The following is a 23,225-nucleotide window of genomic DNA, read 5'->3' on the forward strand; positions in this document are numbered from 1 at the left end:
GATCAGATTTAGGTTTGATTAGCTTTAGGTTTGCATTGACAGTAGTGCTTCATGAAGGAAGTTGTGTAATTCTTGTTGTCTTATATCAAAACTTTCATGACATATTTACAATTTTAAGATCTGCCACCTAGTTCCAGGTGTGATCCATCACTTTTCACCAGATTTTAGCATCCATTGGTAACTTCCCTGATCTGTTACTTCAGTAGTGGTTGCATAATGGTGTTAGTAAAATTCAACCATTTCTTGTGCATATATTAATTGGAATTCTTCTATAAATAGGAACTTTTCCACATTATCTATATGGTTACCTTGAGGTACAACTCAAACAAGAAAAGCAGGATAAATTTCAGTTAGTCTGAAACTGGTAAACAGAGTTTATCCTGCTTTTCTTGTTTTTTTTTTTTTTTTCAGTCAGAGTCTCAATCTGTCATTCAGGCTGGAGTGCAGTGGTGTAGCCTTGGCTCAGTGGGACCTCTGCCTCCTGGGTTCAAGTGATTCTCATGTTTCAGCCTCCCAAGTAGCTGGGATTACAGGCGCACACCACCATGCCTGGCTAATTTTTGTATTTTTAGTAGAGACGGGGTTTCGCCATGTTGGCCAGGCTGGTCTCGAACTCCTGACCTCATGTGATCCACCCACCTTGGCCTCCCAAAGTGCTGGGACTATAGGCATGAGCCACTGTATCTGGCCAGTTAGTCTGTATTTTTGAAGATCTGTTTCTGGCACCTCTAGTGTGTTTCATTGATCAGTTTGTCTATGCCTGCTCTAATACCTCACTGTCTTTTTTTTTTTTTTTTTCTTCAGTAGAGATGAGGTCTCTCTCTATTGCTCAGTCTAGTCTCGAACTCCTGGCCTCAAGTGGTCCTCCTGCCTTGGCCTCCCAAAGTGCTGAAATTTCAGGAGTGAGCCACCATGCCCAACCTTCACTATCTTAATAACCGTCACTTCATAATAAGTCTTGATGTCTGGCTGGGGAAGTCCTCCCACTTTTTCTTTAAGAATTGTTTAACTATTCTTAGCTCTTTGAATGTCCATACAGATTTTAAAATCACCTCGTTGAGTTATATACATGCATACATATACATTCTTGGGAGGATTTTGATTAGGCTTACATTGAATTTATAGAAAAGTTAAAGAGAATTGGAATTTATATGGTATTGATTCTCCAATCCATAATCACAGTATACCTCAACATCTACGTAGGTCTTCAATGTCTGTCAATAATGTTTCTTGGCTGGGCACAGTGACTCATGCCAATAATCCGAACACTTTGGGAGGCTGAGGTGGGAGGATCACTTGAGCCCAGGAGTTCGAGACTAACCTGGACAGTGTAGTGGGACCCTGTCTCTAGAAAAAAAAAGTTAGCTAGGCATGGTGACATGTACCTGTAGTCCCAGCTACTTGGGAGGCTGAGGTGGGAAAATCACTTGAATCCAGGAGGTTGAGGCTGCAGTGAGCTGTGATCGCACCATTGCACTCTATCCTGGGTGACAGTGAGACCCTGTCTCAAAATAATAATGTTTGTTGTTCTCAGTAGTAATCTTGCACCTCTTTTATTACATTTATTCGTAGATGTGATTGTAAATGTAATATTTATTTTCTAACTAAATGCATATTTTAAAGGCATTACGGCATGATGCATTTTTTGAGGAAAATCCAAGCAAGCTTATGTTTTAAAATTATCTGTAACACACAGATAAAATTGTGTTAAATGTCAAGTGGATTTTTCAGTTATACACTTTGGAATTTGGCCCAGATAAAGTGTGGATTTTAAAATGCTGAGTGTTACGTAGATGAAGTTATTTGGGAAGACCCATTAGAGGCAATGAGTAGACAATTTGGAAAGCCTCTTTATTTGAATAGTAACTAATTTCCTCTAATAATTGCTTAAAACCAGAAATAAGAGCTATAAAGTCTTTTGTGCCACTGTTTGGGAGAAATCAAGAAGAGGCACAAGTATTGAAAAATAATATTAATTCCCTCTCCTGGAAAATAGCTATTCCAGCACTTTGGGAGGCCAAGGCAGGTGAATCGTGAGGTCAGGAGTTCAAGACCAGCCTGACCAACATGGTGAAACCCTGTCTCTACTAAAAATACAAAAATTAGCCAGGCATGGTGACGCACACCTGTAATCTCAGCTACTCAGGAGGCTGAGGCAGGAGAATCACTTTTACCCGGGAGGTGGGGGTTGCAGTGAGCCACGATCTCGCCACTGCACTCCAGCCTAGGCGACAGAGCAAGACTCTGTCTCAAAAAAAAAAAAAAAAAAGTACTCTGCCTATTTAATAAAATTACTTATCTTCTGAAAAGTGAAAAAAGATCTGCATTTTGTATAGATCTAGAGGAATAAAACAATTAAGTATAATATATAGAAGGATATATTACCCATAGGAAATAATGTATTTTCATTATTTAGTTCTTAGAACTCTATACTTGCAAAGTATAATTTGAGTGAGTTGAGTCTTCTAAAAGTATGCACTTAAAAAAAATTCCAAACATGTGAGTACATGTAACGTACATGTAATGTATGGAGGCTGTTTAACACCTCAGAATCCACCCTCCAGAACATTGCCATTTCTTTTGAGGCTTCTTGTGCTGCTCTGTAGTCTTTATATCTCTGTTGTTTCCCAAGAGTAACTGCTGTTATTATATTACAACATAACTAGTTCCTTAAAAAAATTGATTTTAATGTTTTATATGTTTTGGGCTGTATAGAAATGACATCGTACTGTATGTGTCCTATGTAAATTACTTATTTTAACCCAATATTGTTATTTTGAGATTCATTCTAATGTGTGAAGCTATAATTTGACCATTTTCAACGCTGAATTTAACAATAATACATTATATCTTTATGTCACAGTATATTCTCTTGGTGGACATTTGAGTTGTTTCAATTTTGCTTTTATAAACAGTGTAAATAAACATTGACTCCTACTGTACATGTGAAGTGTTTCTGTAGGTTATATTGCTAATAATTGAATTTCTGTGTCATATAATATGCTTATTATCTATGTTACACAGTTTTAAAAGCAATGCCAAATTGTCATCTGTAGTGCTTGTTACCAGTTTCCTCTCCTCGTAGTACACAAGAGTCTCCATTGTTTCACATCCTCACCAGTGCTTTGTATTATCTGATTTTTAAGATTTTGCTCATCAGACTCTGTAAATGACACATAACACAGTTTGTTTTCACTGAACAAATGGTTATTTAAATTCTAAACCCGAAGTAATGTATAATTACAATAAAAGGCCAGAAGAAAGAGGAGGAAGAGAAAAAGATGTGAGAAATAAAATTGTTATAGTGATTCTTGTTTTCTCTTCCAAGTATAAAATAGTAATTGGAATGTTTAGTGTGCATGTGTGTATACAATGCAATATGATACAATGTAAAAGCAATGCCTCTCTGTTCCATTGGTTATTTTTAAAATCTATTTTTATAAGTAATAAGTAATTTACCTGGTTTTGTCTTTACAGTTTGGTCTGCTTTTTATTTGACAGGTGGCAATTTGTACCATACTGATGTCTCACTCTTTGGAGAACCTACCGAATTTGAGTATTTGCGAAAAGTGCTTTTTGAGTATATGATGGGTCGTGAGACTAAGGTATAAATCATGTCTCGTGATTTGGTGTGTGGCTTAATTTTAAAAGAAATATATTCCACTTTTAATACACATATGAATGCCATATGTTTACTATTAGCACATCAGACATGCTAATAGTAGGTAATAGATAATTATTTTATTGCTGTTAGTTTACAAAGTGAATTGGTGGATCTTGCTTATATTTGTTAAATTTATAAAATATTAATTTGTAAAATACTGTGGGTAACACTGAACACTAAACATTAAAATTTCATTAACGTAAGAATAATTGGTGAACCATGTGGCTTTTTTTCTTCTTGATTTCGTATCTTTAAGTTAGAAGAATAAGTTTCATTTTCAAGGAGACTTTAGGATATTATGAATAATATTGGAAATAGTAATAATTAATAGCTACCTGGAGAGATTTAGAAACATTGTACTTTACTGTAAGAAAATCATTTCTGCACTTGTGGCATATTGATCATTTAAAAATTACCCCATGTAAGTAATAATGCTTGGCTAATTTGTTTTCTAGAATGTTGCATTTGTTGTAAGGTTCTTAAATGTAGAGTCTTGTCTTATTCTTATTTGTATCCCTTGCAGTGTTTTAAAAAGAGCCTTATTGGACATTTGGTAAATATATGTTGAATTGAGTTAAATGCTTCTAGGGAAATTGATGAGCCTTTCCTCAAACAAAATTTTTCATTTAAAGCAGTTTCTGTTTTTGACATTTTTTACCTTCAAGGAATTTTGATTGTCTGTGTGCCTTGGCTGAGAATGGGATAATGAATTTTCTATGCTCAGAGGCAATCAGTGTTTTAATGTGTAGGTGTGTGGGAGTTGCTGAGTCATAGGATACTAAGCAGGTTCAAGCACTGATTTGGCAAATATATTTAAAACCTAAAAAGCAAGTACCTTAAAATAGTATTATAAAAGGAAATATCTTAAAAGAATATTATAAATGTATAGATTGGAGATTCAACTAAATACCAGGAGTGGGTTAGAAGTCATTTGAATCCTTAATATCTGTAGAAATCACATTTCATTATATCAAATTAAAGTAATATCTAATTTTGTGAACATGTATCACAGAAGGGAGATATTAAATCACAGCACTTTAGTGTCTTTTTTTTTTTCTCAATGCCATTTTTCAAAAAGTTCAAGGATAGATAAAAACTAATTTTTCCTTATCTTTTAAAAACAAAGCTAACAAAATAACAGCTTTCTCTTATGTCCTTATGGGACATACACTATCTTACCTCAAATACAGGTTATATTACGTCCTGTGGGGGGATATTTGAGGTGGGATAGATTGTTTAAAGTTACCTTGTTATTGTTTTGGGGGTGGGGAGGAGAGGCATGTCTTTAAAAAACAAAAAGCTCCTCAGAACTTTAGCTACTTTGGCTCATCAGTGAATCTAAAGCTATGATGCAAAGGTTGTTGCTAAATACTTTATTTAGCTTTTTCTTGATCTGTAAAATGGAGAGACAGACTGCCTCAACCTGTTTCTTCTGAAGGTTATGAATGTATGTGAGATGAGATAGATAGCTACAGAGCTTAACTACCCTGAAGAAAGGCCTAGCATAAGTGGCTTATGGGGTAGTACCAATTCAGCCAAGTCTAAGCTTGTGCTTCAGGGCTCTGCAATTAATCTTAGAGTGTGACTTGGGAAGTAGCTGAAAGGGATGTCTCATGGCACAAGCAACCCCTTCTAATAAGCTGGCTGGGAATCTGTGTTGAGGAATAGTCCTCTGTCTCCTCTTATCTTCAGCATTGATTCTCCTTTTCTGGCTTTAAAAATGAAGGGTAGCCTGTCATTCTGCCATCACATTTTATAGACTAATAGAAAATTGGTACCAGGTATTTACTTTTAAGTTGCTGCACATTTATTGAGCATGACCTTTTATCACCATGGTGGATAGCAAGATCACATTTGATACCATCTCTAACTTTAAGGTGTTCACTGTGCAGTAAGGAAGGGAACCATTCTCACTTAACCATAATGTGATGATGAATGTAATAAGTGCTGTAAGAGAGAAACAGAGTCCTCATGTTTACTTGTGGGAAGATCAAGGAGAACATCACGGAGGAGGTGGTGTGTATACTAGGATTTAAGGGGGGATGTTAGATTTTTATATATGAGCCCAGATGGTGGAGGGGTAGCCCAGACAGAAGGTTTCAGGCAGGAAATAGAATGTGGGTTTTTGAAATCACAAGTAGCCTGGTCCAACTAAAACACTGGATTTATGAAGAGGAAGTGATTTCACTTAAGGCTACACTAGAGTGCAGGGCCTTGAATGTTTTCAGAGTTTTACCTGTAGGTATTGGGAGGGGGTAGCCCTGAAAATTTTCACGTAGGGATTGACAAGATCAGAGCTGTTTTTAGACACTTTTTTTTTGGGCTTGCCCAATTTCTATACATTAACAAAGAATTTGAAATGGAGACCAGGTTTCGGTTTTAGAATAAGTCAGATTATGTTGTGCCCTTTGTGATTTGATTACCATCTGCAGTTGTTTCTTGTCTAGCAGGATTCATATGTCTTCTCACCTGTGTTTCTTCATCTGCTTTTGTACACAGTGTTCTTTATTTTATGAGGCAGATGACTTTTAAAAGAAGACTGTATATAGTACATACGTTCTTGTAGTATGGAGTTAAGTAAGTTCCCTTCCTTCCTTCTGTCCGTATACTTCTTTTTCTTGGGTTTTGATCCTCCATGCTAATATTGAACCTGAAATTCAGCCTGTTCTCCTTTTCAACATAAAGTGTTTCTCATCCTAAGCTTTTCTGCAGATGCCTCTCCCTAAGGAATACCTGGCGGGAGAGGTCACCTCTAAATCAGGTGGCTCATTTGAACTTTTCCTTACTTCCCAGGGCCTGAGGATATTGTATGTAGAGTAGACAGTCTGATATCTTTTCCAAGGTGTGGCAAAGAGCCTGGGCTTCTCAAAGTGTTTTCTGGCAAGCCAGGGACGAGCTTTAACTCTTTACTGGGTAATGAGCTGCAGATTCTGGATCGCTGATGAATTTAGAGGTGGGTTTACCTTTTAATGTCGTCTAGAAATATGAAGAGACAACTAGCCACAGCTCTTTTTTTTTTTCCCCCAAACATGCTTGTGCATGCGTGTATATGTTGTTTCATAGTAAATATAAATGGACTTTTTGGTCCTTGGAGCTTTACGTGGTGTTGATATTAGAGAAATGCTTCCTATAATTGTGAATCCCTGAATTTTAGATTTTTTGGTACTTATAAAAAAACCTTTATAGATAGTATACTAGAAACTAAAATACGGAAGTGATTACTACTTCATATTTCTCTTGCCATTTCATGCCACATATTTACAGGCATACCTCGGAGGTATTGCAGGTTCAGTTCTAGACCACTGCAATAAACGAATATCACAATAAAGCAAATCATACAAATTATTTTGGTTTCCCAGTGCGTATAAAGTACATTTATACTATACTGTAGCCTATTAAGTGTTCAATAGGCATTTTGTCTCAAAAAAAGTGTATACCTTAATTTAAAAATACTTTGTTGCTAAAAAATGCTAACATTCATCTGAGCCTTTAGCAAGTCGTAATATTTTTGCTAGTGGAGGGTATTACCTCGATGTTGATGGCTCTTGACTAATCAGAGTGGTGGTTGCTGAAGGTTGGGGTATCTGTGGCATTTTCCTAAGACAACAGTGACATTTGCCACATCAGTTGACACTTCCTTTCATGAGCATGTTTGATAGCATTTTACCCACCATAGAACTTCTTTCAAAATTGCAGTCAGTTCTCTCAAACTCTGCCGTGGCTTTATCAACTAAGTTTATTTAATATTCTAAATTCTTTGATGTCATTTCAACAATGTTCACAGCATCTTCACCAGAAGTAGATTCCATCTCAAGAAACCACTTCTTTGTTCATCCAAAAGAAGCAGTTCCTCATCCTTAAAGTTTTATCATGAGATTGCAGCAATGCAGTCATGTCTTCAGGCTCTGGTTCTCTTGATAGCTCCACTATATCTGCAACTACTTCCTCCACTGAAGTCTTGAATCCCTCCAAGTCATCCATGAAAGTTGGAATCTTCTTCCAAACCCATTAATATTGACATTTTGATCTCTTACCATGAACCACCAATCTTCTTAATGGCATCTAGAACAGTGAATCCTTTCCAGAAGTTCTTCACTTTGCCCACTGTCATGAGAGGAATCATTACCTATGGCAACTATAGCCTTATGAAATATATTCCTTAAGTAAGAAAATTTGAAAGTTGGAATTACTTCTTGATCCATGGGCTGCAAAATGGATGTTGTGTTAGCAGGCATGAAACAATTTAATCTTGTATATCTCCATCAGAGCTTTTGGGTGACCAGGTGCGTTATCAATGAGCAGTAATATTTGAAGGGAATCTTTTTTCTGAGCAGTAGATCTGAACAGTGGGCTTCAAATATTCAGTAAACCATGCTGTAAACAGGTGTGCTGTCATCCAGGCCTTATTTCATTTCTAGAGCACAGGCAGAGTAGAGTTAGCATAATTCTGAAGGGCCGTAGGATCTTCGGAATGGTAAATGAGCATTGCCTTCAGCTGAGAGTCACAGGCTGCACTAGCCTCTAATGAGAGAGCCAGCCTATGTATTAAAGCTTTGAAGCTTTTGAACTTCTCCTCTCTAGCTATGTAAGTCCTAGATGGCATATTCTTCAAATAGACAGCAGTTTCATCTACACTGAAAATCTGTTGTTTAGTGTAGCCATCTTCATCAGTTAACTTAGCTAGATCTTCTGGATTATTTGCTGTACCTTCTCCATCAGCACTTACTGCTTATATTAGTCCCTTCTCACACTGCTAATAAAGACATACCTGAGAATGGGTAATTTATAAAGGAAAGAGGTTTAATTGACTCACTGTTCTGCAAGGCTGAACTAATGACATGAGGAAGGCCTCAGGAAACTTAGAATCATGGTGGAAGGGGATGTAAACACATTCTTCTTCTCATGATGGCAGAAAGGAGAAGTGCCCAGCAAAAGGGAGAAAAGCCCCTTATAAAACCATCAGATCTCGTGAGAATTCACTCACTATCACAAGAACAGCAGCATGGGGGTAACTGTGCCCATGATTCAGTTACCTCCCACTGGGTCCTTCCCACAACATGTGGGGATTATGGGAACTGCAAGATGAGATTTGAGGTGGGGACAGAGCCAAACCATGTCACTGCTTTACCTTGCAATTTTATGATATGGAGATGTCTTCTCTCCTTAAATCTCATGAACCAGTCTTTTAGCTTTAAACTTTTCTTCTACCTCTTTCTCACTTCCCTCAGCCTTCATAGAATTGAAGGGAGTTAGGGCCTTGCTCTGGATTAGGGTTTGGCAAAGGGAATGTTGTGACTGGTTTGCTCTTCAGACCACTAAGACTTTCTCCAAACTTCTATCCAGACCACTAAATGAAATAAGGCTATTTCATTCTGATTCGTGTGTTCACTGGAGTAGCACTTTTAATTTCCTTTCAAGAACTTTTCTTTAATGTTTACAACTTGGCTAACTGGCATACAAGGCCTAGCTTTCAGTCTCTCTTGGCTGTCAGAATGCCTTTCTCACTAAGCTTAATCATTTCTAGCTTTTAATTCAGAGTGAGAGGCATGCGACTCTTCCTTTTACTTGCATACTTACAGACCATTGTAGGGTTATTATTTGGCCTAATTTAATATTATTGTGACTCAGGGAATAGAGAAGCCCAAGGAAAGGGAAAGAGATGGGGGCTCAGCAGAACACAAACCACATTTTCGGATTAAGTCTACTGTCTTACATGGGCATGGTTTGTGGTGCCCCAACACAGTGACTAACAGATATTATAATAATGAAAAGATTTGAAATACTGCAAGTATTATCAAAATGTGACACAGAGATATAAAGTGATCACATGCTAGAAAAATGGCACCAATAGACTTGCTTGACAAAGGATTCCCACACACCTTCAATTTGTAAAATAAAAACAAAAACTAAAAAACAGTTTCCGTGAAGCTCAGTAAAGTGAAGCGCAATAGAATGAGGTATGCCTGTACTTCGTTTCTAGACTGCAGTTTAACACACAAGATTCTAGGCAGTACAATTTAAATGATGAGGGTTTTTGTAAAATGCCTTTGGAATTTTCCAAGAACTGAGTTGTCTTAAATATATATGTATTTGTTGTTGTTGTTGTTGTATTTTTTAAGACAGGGTCTTACTCTATCACCTGAATGACAGTGGTGCAATCATCGTTCACTGCAACCTCAAATTCCTGGGCTCAAGCCATTCTCCCACCTCTCCCAAGTAGCTAGTAATACAGACATGAGCCATAACACCTGACTAATTGTTAAAATTTTTTGTAGAGATAGCCATAAATAAAATAGCCATAATCCTGACTAATTTAAAAGATTTTTTTGTAGAGATGGGAGTCTCACTATGTTGCCCACGCTAATCACAAACTTCAGGCCTCAAGCGATCCTCCCACCTCAGTCTCCCAAAGTGTTGAGATTACATTTGTTAGCCACCATACCCGACTAAACTTTTTTTTATTACCAAAATGGGAGAAGACGAAAGACAAAAGGAAGAAGAGGTCTGAAACTAAAATCTTGCCATGTGTGGGATTTGTGAGTAAGGAATAGTATTAGTTGATCTGTTAGTAGAAGTAAATATTAGAAATATGTAAAATGTCTTGCCTAGACTTAGTATATAATAAGAACTTTAAAAAAATTAGTTCCTTTCCTTCCTGGAAATAATTATGATACTTTTTTTCCTAATGACATGAGTCTCCAAAATTTTTGGTTAACTATATTATCTTTTCCTTCATGACGTTCCCCTGATCACTTCCACCCTTCCCTCTTCCCCCATATGCAAAGTCTGTGTAACTATGATCAAGGAATGTTAGAGTCAGTTTTCTGGGCTACCCTTCCATCTGCTGTAGGAATCTTTAGGAGAATACTACCACCTGATTTTGTATGTAAGCACTGAAGTTGTTATCCTACTTATTTCATAAGTGGTATCTTCTTTCCTCTCTGTCTCCCTCAAAACATCTCATCTTGATACAAAATAGGGAGTTTCAACCTTTGAGGAGAATTTTCCAGGAGCTTATGGGTGACAGTCTGACTTACGGTATATTTATTTAGATCTGCACAATTTATAATCTTGTTTTGCAAGCCGCCATGTGTAATGTTTTGATTCATCATGTTTTCTACCAAATAAAACATCTTGTGTTTATTTAAAATGTAATTTGTATTTCTATTAGGTTGATGTGCTGCATGTCTTGAAAAATACCTACTGAGCATGTTCATGTTCATGCAGTAGCCGTGTTTATGAGATATATGATGTGATTTAGTTAAAGCTGAACATGGGGGTATTTAAAATCTGATTATTTAGAGCATATGTTTTGGCAATACATCACTTACCAGATAGATTTCTGCAAATAAGAAGCCTTTTAAAATGAATGTATAATAAAGTTTTATTTTAATAAAGGGGCCAAGAGCATTAGAATTTTATATAGCTTCATGCTATTATAAATGCATCTTGTTAAAATAATATAAATCTAGACATTGTAAGGAGTCCTTTTAAATTGAAATTCTAGTGTTGTTATTTCCTTGACTAATACCTTCACATCATACTTCTTTGTTCGTGGCTTTCATTGAGAGCACTAAAGAATCCCACCAGCAGAACATGTCAGAATGGGTTGAGACTTTATGTGCTTCACTGTCTGTTAGTGATCATCTCTTGCTTTTCTTATAGACCATGGCAAAAGTTATAACCACTGTACTGAAGTTCCCTGATGATCAGACCCAGAAAATTTTGGAAAGAGAAGATGCTCGGCTAATGGTAAGTTCTAGAAGTAGGCTCTAGATAGAAGAAGATGATATCCCATCTGTTTATATTCTGTCTCATTTATAAGGATTTTTGAGTTGGTAAAATAAATTTTAAGATTTCAAATCTTTATTATATCACAGCCTGAAAAATGAGAGGGAATTTACACTAAGACATTTAACCAAGGGTAAATGTGAATGGATGCCCTCAAGGGAAGGAACAGTCTAATTTAATACCATATAAGAGGTTGACACCCATATATGCTATATGGAATTTCCAGAACTTGGGCTTTTTTTGGAAAGGATGGAAAAGACATTTGTTCAGGTATATCCAGTAATAGTTTTTTAAACCAAATTATATCATGATGTTAGATGTTTTATATATTATAGTTCTTTATTTCATTCCAATTGATTTCCAAATACATTAATTCTGGGTGAAAGAATTTAAGCATTCTTGAGCTTTTGATACCTTACGGGGGAAATCAGACAAACAACTGAGTTATTTTTAAAAACATAGTGTGAAGTCAGCTGTAATTGAAAAATGAAAGAAATACACACTGTGTAAATTATACAAAATTCTCCATGTCACAGTTAGTTTTGCCCTGGACCAGTAATTTAATAAGGTCCATTCTAGGCAGAGTGTAAAACTTGAAAAATTTGGGTCCTGCATTCAGCTGTCTTTTTCTGCTTCCTTTCCTTGTCTTGATAGTAGCCTGCAGAGCCCTCCGTGAATACCCTCCTCCTCCCAATCTCTTAACCTATTTCATCATACCAGCGCTGGTTTTCTTCTCTCTCTCCCCTCACTAAAGCAAGCCAACATCTTTTCCTTAGTGGTGGGTTAGCGTGTGTCTGAGCATCTCCAATAAAGAGCATAAGTCAGTAAGTCCCAAAGCATCTCATCATATCCCAACAGATTGTTTTCTTACAAAAGTTCTTGATTCTCTTGAACCCAAATCTCCTTCTCTACATGATCACCTATTTATTCTGGTTCTAACTCATAGAACTCAACCAAAAATCTGGGGATGACCTAGATGGAGGGGTTTTCCCCCTCCCGGCTAAATAATACCTCTTACACTTACAGCCTTTTATGAAGTTCCTCTGACCCTCTGCACAAGGTCAGCCCTGAAGGGACCCCAATGTCTCAGGCACATTCTGACCACTTCTTGGTCTCCTCTAAGTTCATCCTAGCTTTCCCTGACCTTTGTCCCAATGCTTCATTGTATATTGTATTGTATTATATACTTCATTGCCTGTTTTCTGAGGTAATTGCTATTATTTTGGTTAGCATTTAATTGTTTTTTTGTAAAAATCCCTCCTCCGCCACTCCCTGGCATTTAGTAGCCTGAAAAGCATTGCTGTAGTTATTTCTGATTATAAATATTTTTGATAATGAAGTATGTCACTATAATGTATACCATTCATCAATAGAATGTTATTTTAAATTATAATGAACATCTAATTCTACAAGTGTGAAATTTTGTATCCATGAGTAGAAATTTTTCCTTTACTGGGTAAAATGCTATCTTTGTGAAGATAAAAATTTCTAATACAGTTTGAGCCTGTTGACATAATTTTGTCATTATGGTCCAGTTTAAGAAAATAATTTTAAATGATACAAAAGGGCTTTTATATAGTTACCTGTATTCATTCTCCCATAGCTGCTTTATCATCTTGATGTTGGAATATGGCAGACTTTATTTTTACTGCATTTTCTCAGGATTTGCTGTATAGTATAGGCTCATCTTAAGTCACTGCTGAAGTAAATGTGGTAGGAAACATTCCCCTTCATTCTGTATACACATGCAGTCTTTGGTTGATTTGCTTTGATGAAAAACAAATCAAATTGGTAAATGTAGGTAGTGAATCAATAAAACTCTTTTAAAGCAGACAAAAAAGCTTCTTTTTGTTAACTTTTAAAAAGTCTTTGAAAAACAGACTGTTTTCTTCCTGAATACAGTGGTATTCATTCTAGGTAGGGATGAAATGGTGGCTGACTTATCCTTCCTGAAAGAATCTTCCTTTATCCCAGAGGTTGACCTGCCCAGAAAGAGTGTTCTACTTTTCTACTACTCCTTTAAGCAAGTCTCATCCATCATTATCTCTTGCTTAATGAATAAGTTCAGTCAACAGTCGTCTACTCTTCTAGTTGTTACAGGAAATATAGGAAAATAGAAGATACAGAAGACATTGGTTGTTGACCTTGTGGAACTTTTCATTTTAGGGGGAAGGTGTAATATCCATTCATCCATTCATACATGAATAAAAATATATGCTTAAGTAATATTATTCAAATAATAAAGATGCTTAGGAAATAAGAAATTTTATGATGAACTTCATTGAAATGAGGAAGGCCCCAAAATATGAGATGACATGAATTAATCAATTTGAGTCAACTTTTGTCAGTTTAAGGAGATTCTTGATACTTGATAATGTGACTCATGATTGTTTCACGAGTATAAGAAAGTTGAAGCAAGAGTTACCTTTGTCAGAGATTGCCATCATTCATAAAATGAGCAATAAGAATCACTGTCTTTGAATAAGTCTCTTGAAGAAATTTCAGCTAATTTCATACCTCTCTGTCCATTGAGCTGTAGCTCATTAGAACAAAACACAGGTATGAAAATGACTTTTCTTTTTCCAACAGAAAGTGCACATGATGAAATGTATAGAAAACAAAACTGTAGGAGTTTATTAAATAATCATTTTTAAATGACTTAATCACATTAATTTTAAATGTATACATCAAAATGGATCTTTTCTGTAAGTTTTTGTAACTGTGCAGCTATGGTTTCACTTCTGTTAAAATCAGCAACCCTAAGTGTTTTGTTATTTTTGCCTAAGGGCTGAAAAGGTGGTATAAGAAAACCAAAACAAACGTAAAATATGTTGCCAAGCTACCCCCTCTGTCAGATTAATATTTGGGATGCTTACAAGAGTGTGGATCGTACTTCTTGTTGACAGTGTACAGCCCATGTTAGTTTTTACATTATTTATCAGCTATTATCAGAGGAATACATTCTAAAAACTTTGCTTTTTGACCATGATGATTATACATTTACTTTGTAGCACTAATCAAAAACTTTCTATGACTGCTGGTGAGGTACTTTTCAATATATCTTTACTATACTTTGTTCTCTTCAGTGAGTTTTATACTCTTTATGTAAAAAACCTCATTAGAGGATACAAGTTATTACTGTTTTCAGAGTTTAACCTAATCTCGAGTAGATTTTATAGATGAGAAATCACTATCTGTTAAGTAAGGTTAAATTATAGAGCATAATTACAGTCTGGTTTATTTGAGGGTCTTGGTGTATAGGGAAGGAATCTTAGTCCTTTGTTGAGTTGCTGTGGAAACTCAGGCAATTCTCAGAGCCTCTTTTCTTCACAAGACTAACATAATCTTGTTAGGTTTGTCGGGGAACCATAGTACAGTTGTCTGTGCTGCGTGATAATGTAGGGATGGTGATGATGATTATTTAGCCTCCTTATAGCAATGTGTAGAACTAGTCTTTTCTGGAAAAAGAGACTGGAAAGGTAAACAAATCATTTATGTGTATAATAAAAACCATTAAAGACCTCAGTAGGAGAGTCAAGTCACAGGATGACACCAGCCCACAAAATGCCCCCATCTCCAGCTTCAGTACCTTAGAGTGCCAGCCACATGCGATATTGCTGGAATGAAAGCCTAGATCTCAACAGCTTGATTGCTGTATGACTTAGAGCAAACCGTTTTCATATTTTTGACCCTCATTGGTAAAATGAGATTGTTGGATTATACTATCTCTAAGGTTTCTTTCCCCATAAAGTATAAAATTTTGTTTTAGATTTGTTTCAAGTAGGAAAAAGAATTGCCTCTAAACAGCAGGCAGAAGTTAAAACAAAATGCACATACCAAATGCACGTATCTCTGTTTTTCCTAGAACAGCCTTTTTTCCTTCCTCTCAATTTTTAGTTTACTATATCTTGCTGTTTCATTTTGTGATGGTTTAGGTAGCTTAGATGGCCAGAGTAGACTGGATATTTGAGTACCACAGTATGGGCAAGAGTGAATACATAAGTCCTTGGCTTGTCTAATTGTTTGTGTTTTTATTGAATAAAACTGCCCCAGAAGTACACCCTAATTTTTTTAAAGGAGAATATTGTTACATTCTTTAAGATAATTTCATTAGGAAAGTTTATTGTAATTGGGTAACAAGTCATCTCAGAATTGAGAGAGTCCTTTGTTATATGGAAACCCCTCTTTAAAAGTTTTCTTAGACATTTTTCTCTTTAGAGTGCTAGCAAAATGTAATGACATAAACTGACACCACTGTTTTCTTGATGACTCCATTAAAGAAAATTTCTCTTCTTTGATGGAGAAGGTTGGCTTGTTTGTGTTCTCTGTCCATTCTAGTCATGTATTTCAATTGCTCTTTTGTTGACTCTCCTTCAGCTTTGCTTTCACACTGATTCTTGGTGTTGTATATACTTCTTCATCATTCCTTGCCCTGGACCAGTCTTGTATTCTATTAACGTCTCATTTTCTTCCTTTGTTGGAATTTTCAAAATTTCCTCCGAATTAATAAAATCATCAGAACTTTTCAGCATTGCTAGGTACAGAAGTTTTCCATTCCTACACGAGGTTTACCCTTTCCCTTTGCATGGGCTCAGAAGATGCATGCAAGGTGGGTTCAGGAAACACAGATAAATAAAACTGACACATTGTAGAAAATATTGCACATGTCAAATACATATTTGTTTTCTTGAGAGTGATTTTTATTCTGGTATTGGTAGAATAGGGTAATATGTGATCATTGGAAAAAACAATGTAAGCCAGAAACATAGAAAGGGAGTCCCTCATGATCTTCAGCCTCCAAACTACTTCTGCTATGCCAGTGTCATCTCTGTGAACAGTTTGGGAAATATCTCCATGTTTTCTAAGCCATATAATTACATATTTATAGTTATTCCTTTATCACTTATTTTATAAAAATGAGAGTATGCAATGGCTTGCTTTTTTCACTTAATATATTTTTATATTATTCTACCTAATTACAAATTGTTCTCATTCTTTTCAATGGCTGATTGTATGATTATATGGATGTCCTACAGTTTAGTTCACCAGTTTCCTGCTCATTCCATTTACTTATGTTGTTTTCAAGATTTTCAGTACTTAACAAGCAGAGACATAGGGAATATCCATATACATGGGTTTTGTATACTTCTGCCAGATTGGATATATTAACCTCATTGTGTTGTGTGTGTTGTACATATTATTTTCTAGCTTGTCTTTTGGTTTTGCTGCTTTTTACTAACTTTAAATATGAAAAATAAATAAAATGAGGTTTCTGAGGTTGGCCACACTGTCCAAGAATAGACTCAGATTTTATAAACAATCTTTGTTTTTAATGCTGCCGTTTTAAATCACCGTGAAGATAATTAATGATTTTGGACTATGATCATCTTACAGTGGGGCATAGAATTTATTTAAGGTTTGTCACAGTAAAAACTGTATTTGAGATTGAGTTTCCTTAAATTGAAATTTCAGTTTGGGTAACCGTTCCTGAAACCATTTCTGATACATTGTTGAATTACAAGATAGTTATTCAGTGATAAAATTGACACATGTTAGGAATGAGAATTCAACATATAGACACATGTCTCTTCAAATTCATCATCATTTTCCCGAAAACTTTTTAGGGTAAATTGGGATTATGCAAATCAAATTTTAATGTGTACTTTCATGGAATTCTGAAAGATCCTTTTGTAAAGCAAATAATTGCCCCATAATTTAACTGGTAAATATGTACTTAAAATATGCAGTACACCTTTCATTATGTTAAGTCTTTAAATGAAAGTTGCAAGTAAAATCTCAGCGACATAATATTTTATTTACCTAGGATATGGGGGGAGGTATTACAGATTCCTTATTCCTTGCCTGTGCACCCTCGATTTGGGGAGATTTGAGAAAAATTTAAGTATAGTCTGTAATCCTATGAACTTCATATACACATATAATCTATGTGTTATATTAAGTCTTAAAACTAACCCAATAAGCTTTTTTTCTTCCTGGCTTTGTAGTTTACTTCACCTCGCAGTGGTATCTTCTGAGTAAACCATCAGTCTGTGCTTAGTTAGCATGTGGTGAGTGAAGAACAATGTCTTGTGTCTTTTGTGCAAAAATCAAATGTGTTGCATGATACTAACCATTTTGCTGAAATTCTTTTGCTCTTGTTTAATGAACATATGATTATGCTATGGGTTAATACAAGTATTTTCTGTTCATTATGTTATATGGATCAATAATAGTTAAAAATTATTACCACCAGTAAGAGTTATATAATTTTAGGAAATTTCATTTCTTTAAAGAGTAAATGAAAGTTTGAAAATTGCTCTTTGAAATTTTGTTAAATAATCCAAAAAAGTATTTATGTAACTTACTTTCCCTTTTGTTTTTAATTTTCCAAGAATGATCTTTGAAATTATGATTGTGAGAGAGAAGTGAAAATCATTTTCTAGATAAAAGTGAAGTGGTATATTTCGTGAGAATTAATCCTGCTAGCCTAAGTAGAGTCAAGGCTAGTCAGAAATAATGAAAACTAGTAAGATTGATTTTAAAGTATAGCTTTATTACTTCCTGGGATCAGACAGTTTAACACAAGACAACACATTTGTCCTGAGGAGAGACCCTTAGGCAGCCTACTTTAATTGTACGTGATTCTTTCTGATTAACATATTACAGTGAAATGGAGGCATACAAAACGTTTCAACCCAGTTGACTGTCTTCATCATTGAAACCCTCTCCCCTCATCTCTACATATTTTTCATGCTGTTAGGTTGATTTAGTACCCCCTAAAAATGTAGCATACATCTTTACCTCAGCCTTTGCTAGAATTTTCACAAAACCAAAACAGATCACAATTAATAGGGCTTCACTATAATTAAAATAAATACTCTCAGTGATTGTTAATATCCAGCTAATAATACTATCAAGGTTTAAAATGGCAAGATACAACATTTCTCCGTTCTTTTAAGCTTTTACCTTTTTTTTTTCTTTTTCTTTTTCTTTTTTTTTTTTTTTTTAAATAAGGAGAGCCTTTATTACCCTGGCTGGAGTGCAGTAGTGTGATCATAGTTTACTGCTGCCTCAGCTCCTGGACTCAAGGGATCCTGCCACCTCAGCCTCCCAAGTAATCGGGTCTACAAGGCGCCTGTCGATTTTTTTTTTTTTATTTTGTAGTGATGGGGTCTTACCATCTTGCCTAGGCTGGTCTCGAATTCCTGGGCTCAAGTGATCTTCCTACCTCGGGCTCAAGTGATCTTCCTACCTCAGCTTCTAAGCTTTTTTTTTTTTTTCTTTTTTGAGACAGAGTCTTGCTGTGTCACCCAGGCTGGAGTGCAGTGGCGCAATCTTGGCTCACTGCAAGCTCCGCCTCCTGGGTTCACACCATTCTCCTCCCTCAGCCTCCCGAGTAGCTGGGACTACAGGCACCCGCCACCACACCCGGCTAAGTTTTTGTATTTTAGTAGAGACGAGGTTTCACTGTCTTAGCCAGGATGGTCTTGATCTCCTGACCTCATGATCCGCCTGCCTTGGCCTCCCAAAGTGCTGGGATTACAGACATGAGCCATTGCGCCTGGCCCTCTAAGCGTTTATCTTTAAAAGTCTTCTATGCCTACATTTGAGCCTCCTTTTCATTTTAATATATATTATTTGGTTTGCCTTAGTGATTATCCAGAACTGTCTTATTTTTGTCATCCACATTACAATGGCTGGCAGTACAGTGCATGGTTTTGTTAGGTTACTTTGATAATAAATGTGAACATTGAAAAACTGTAAATTCTATAGCTAACCAATTAAGTCTTAATGTTTTCCTTTTAAAAACAATATTATAAATACTGCATTGCACTTGTTATATTATTGCAACTAAATATCGATTATCACAGGAAATATATATTGTGCAGCATTTCTATTAATTGACTGTCTCCTCAACTTTTAGTTTGAAACATTTCAGACATAAGATTTGCAAAAATAGTACAGTGAACACCCATATACCTCTCTTCTAGTAGTGTTTGCCCAGATTTTCTCACTTGTTCTCACTCTTGTTCTCTCTCCATATATATTATTCCCCATTTGTAACATTTGGCAATTATTTACCGACATGCTTGCAAGTATTTGACATTGTAAACATATACTAAGTACTTTAGCATGTATCTTTAAAAACAAGGACATTTTCCTACATACAGTACAGTTATTACACTTAGGAAGTTTAATATTGGCTAATACTAATATATAGTACATAATACTCAGTTTTTTCCAGTTTTCCAAATAATGTCTCCCATAATTTTTTAGAATCCAGGATCTACTCAAGAGATTTCACTTTACATTTAGTGGTCATATTTTCCTAGTCTTTTTTAAACGAGAAACTTCCCCTAGCTTTTTTGTCTTTCATGATGCAGCATTGTTGAACTGATGTTGAATTTTGTTTCTCACAACAGATCAAGCTAAGGTTTCCAAATAATAACTGACAAAGGAATTTACATATAACAGAAGATCTTGTTGATGTCTTCTTTAGGTTCCTAGGACCAACATGATTGTTGAACTAGTTTTATAAATAATATACTATTAGTAGTACATTATGAGTGGTGAATCATATTGTTCATTTACAAATTGAGAAGACTAAACCTTCCCCTATCCATTTAATATATATGGAAAGTTTGCCTCTATTAATCTTAATTGGTAATTTATTTTTATAGGATTTTAAACTCATACCTCGATGTGACTACTGGTTTTAGCATTTTCTTTTTCTTCCTTTTCTTTTCTTTTTTTTGAGACGAAGTTTCATTCTTGTTGCCCAGGCTAGCGTGCAGTGGCACAATCTCAGTTCACTGCAACCTCTGCCTCTTGGGTTCAAGTGATTCTCCTGCCTCAGCCTCCTGAGTAGCTGGGGTTACAGGCACCCGCCAACACGCCCAGCTTATTTTTTGTATTTTTAGTAGAGACAGGATTTCACCATGCTGGCCAGGCTGGTCTCAAAACTCCTGACCTCAGGTGATCCACCTGCCTCGGCCTCCCATAGTGCTGGAATTACAGGTGTAAGCCACTACTCCTGGCCAGCATTTTCATTTGAGAAACATTATGAGGAAGACTTTGGCTTTGTCATAGCTGTTTTTTTTCCCCCCCAGCATGGTCATACCAGGCTAGAGTGCAGTGGCGTGAACACAGTTCACTGCAGCCTTGACCTCCTGGGCTAAAGGAATCCTCCCGCCTCAGCCTTCTGAGTAGCTGGGACCACAGGCACATGCCACCACACCTAGCTATTTTTTTTAAAAAAATTTGTAGATAACAGGGTCGTGCCATGTTACTCAGGCTGGTCTTGAATTCCTGGGCTCAAGCAGTCCTCCGATCTTGATCTCCCAAAAGTGCTGGGATTATAGGCATAAGCCACCATGCCCAGCCAGCATTTCTAATTTATTTTTTGAGACAAGGTATCACTGTGTTGCCCAGCCTGGAGTGCAGTGGTACAGTCACAGCTCACTGCAGCCTTGACTTCCCAGGCTCAAGTGATCCTCCTGCCTCAGCCTCCTGAGAGTAGCTGGGACTATAGGCACACACCATCATACCTGCCTAACTTTTTCTTTTTTTTGTAGTGATGGGATCTCACTATGTTGCCCTGGCTATTTTTAATTTTTAAATTAAATTTCTTAATTCCAGATGAGACATAAATTTTCACACCAAAGTGCTGTTTGTCTTTTGCTATTATGTCATGCTGGGAGAATTGCAATATGTAGAATAATCAGCATACTGGATAAGAGGAAAGAGCTCTTTCTCATCTTTATTTTTAATTTTTTTTTTTGAGGCAGTCTCGCTCCGTTGCCCCGGGCTGGAGAGCAATGGTGTGATCTCGGCTTAATGCAGCCTCCACCTCCTGGGTTCTTGAACCCACCCTCCCAAGTAGGAGGCTACTGCCTCAGCCTCCCAAGTAGCTGAGAGTACAAGCACCACCACGCCTGGCTAATTTTTTTGTATTTTTAGTAGAGACAGGGTTTTGCCGTGTTGGCCAGGCTGGTCTCAAACTCCTGGCCTCAAGTGATCTGCCCGCCTTGGCCTCCCAAAGTGCTAGGATTTACAGGCATCAGCCACCATGTCCAGCCTGTCATCTTTAATTCCAGTCCAATATTTGTGAGATTCAGCCAAGTCAGCGTGTTTACTCCTGGGTTACTGTATAAACAGACTGGTAGCATTCAATATGTGGTGAATGGTTGCAGTTCCAGATTTCACTTAGAAATGCCATTTTCCAGGATTGCTGACTATAGGTTGGTTTACATAATTGCAAGAATGTTAATTTTTAGAAGAACCTTTAAGATTTAGTATTTAAACAATTTCTACTTTTTTTTTTTTTTTTTAAGAATGGGGTCTTGCTGTGTTGACCAGGCTGGTCTCGAACTCCTGGCGTCAAGTGATTCTCCCATCTCGGCCTCTCAAAGTGCTGGGATTACAGTCATGAGCCACCACACCTAGCCTTATTTCTCCTTCCTTACTGCAGTCTCTAGACCATGGAATATAATTTTATTTCAAACTTGAAAAAGCAAATCTCCCAAAAAGTCAACCTAAATGTTTTGGGGGTTTTCCCTCCTTTATTCTCTTTTCCTTTTTCTTTTCCAGTCATGGCTCCGATCTTCATCTTGAAGAAGAGTGACATTGGGCGACTGCTGCTTGGAAAACTGTCCACACTTGCTACTCTTTGAGAATGAAGTTGTCATTCAGGGCCCCTCATGTAGCCCAAAGACCAAGAAAAATCTGGCCCACAGATATGTTGCAGACTGCCTTTAAAATAGATTTTATCAGTGGAGAAATGGTGATAGTTTTTTCTTCAGTTTTCTCTTGGGAAGAGTTTTATGTTGTTTAAAAAATATTTTGAATGACTTAACCTGCTTTATGGGCTTACGTAATACTCCTTTCATCCATTCTTTTTAAAGAACGGCTTACCTTTCCTATTTATTTTTAGGGTGATTTTTTAAAAAGACTTGTGCAATACATTTTGAGGTGAAACTTAGTGGATTTTTTCTGATAAATTAGAGCATTTAATTGACTATTTTATTCAGGTTGATCTGTTGAATATTTGCTAAAGACCAGTTCTTTAAGCTAAGACATGTAATAAATCCCAAATGGCAGTACCTCATTGTTTACTTAGCTTTTGTACTTATATTTTTCAGAGGAAAAAAACACTACTGTAAATTGTGAATAGCCAATACATAACTGTATTGTATGCAGATCTGTGATTGTTGGCAGTGTCATCTCTGAGAAACAGATAAATAAAGTTTATTTACTATATAACATTTGTTTATTGTACTTCTTCCTCAGTTGAGATCTAGTTTTACAGTGGTTAGGAATGCGTATTCTATTTGGATGAATATAGTGAGGAATTATTTGTCAATATAACTAAATGCTGAGCATTTGAAAAGAATTTTCGTGTTCAAATTTGGTATGACCAAGTTAGAAGGAGCATGGAAATAATACCCCCATGATGTCTGTTTTAGGATTCTGACAACTTGGAAACGCCTCTTCTCTCTGGAATAGACCATACTTGAATTATTTTTTAACTTACTGAAAGAGAAATTTCTGTACACTGAGAGATGGGTACTGTTCACAGGGCTTCACACACCCTTCATATTCTGGGAAATACAATACTCAATATCTAGGTATTATCCAATCTCTGCCTCAAGGTAGAATCTCAGTTTTCCAGCCAATCTGGACCTTAGCTCTCCTGATATATCTTACATTGTGATAGAGTGGGGAGCTCTGGGGGACAGATAAGCAAGGGGTCGGCCCATAACCCATAGCT

At 36.4% G+C, this 23,225-nt stretch overlaps 1 protein-coding gene across 15 annotated transcripts in view; it reads left to right on the forward strand.

The window, feature by feature from the left end:
- Positions 1 to 22,717, forward strand: part of GOLGA4 (golgin A4) — a 119,919-nt gene extending 97,202 nt beyond the window's left edge. For 12 of the 15 annotated variants that reach the window (XM_005546640.4, XM_045386480.2, XM_045386481.2 and 9 more), the window contains 4 exons: positions 3,502 to 3,605; positions 11,330 to 11,416; positions 17,461 to 17,523; positions 22,046 to 22,717. In XM_005546640.4, coding sequence (XP_005546697.3) covers positions 3,502 to 3,605; positions 11,330 to 11,416; positions 17,461 to 17,490 — 221 coding nt within the window. In that variant the 3' untranslated portion in view covers positions 17,491 to 17,523; positions 22,046 to 22,717. The remainder of the gene's footprint in view (positions 1 to 3,501; positions 3,606 to 11,329; positions 11,417 to 17,460; positions 17,524 to 22,045) is intronic. The other 3 variants (XM_005546641.4, XM_065540351.1, XM_065540352.1) reach the window with 1 other exon arrangement.
- Positions 22,718 to 23,225: the final 508 nt, after the last annotated feature.

This window comes from Macaca fascicularis, chromosome 2 (assembly GCF_037993035.2).
Source record: "Macaca fascicularis isolate 582-1 chromosome 2, T2T-MFA8v1.1".
Classification (NCBI taxonomy): domain Eukaryota; kingdom Metazoa; phylum Chordata; class Mammalia; order Primates; family Cercopithecidae; genus Macaca; species Macaca fascicularis.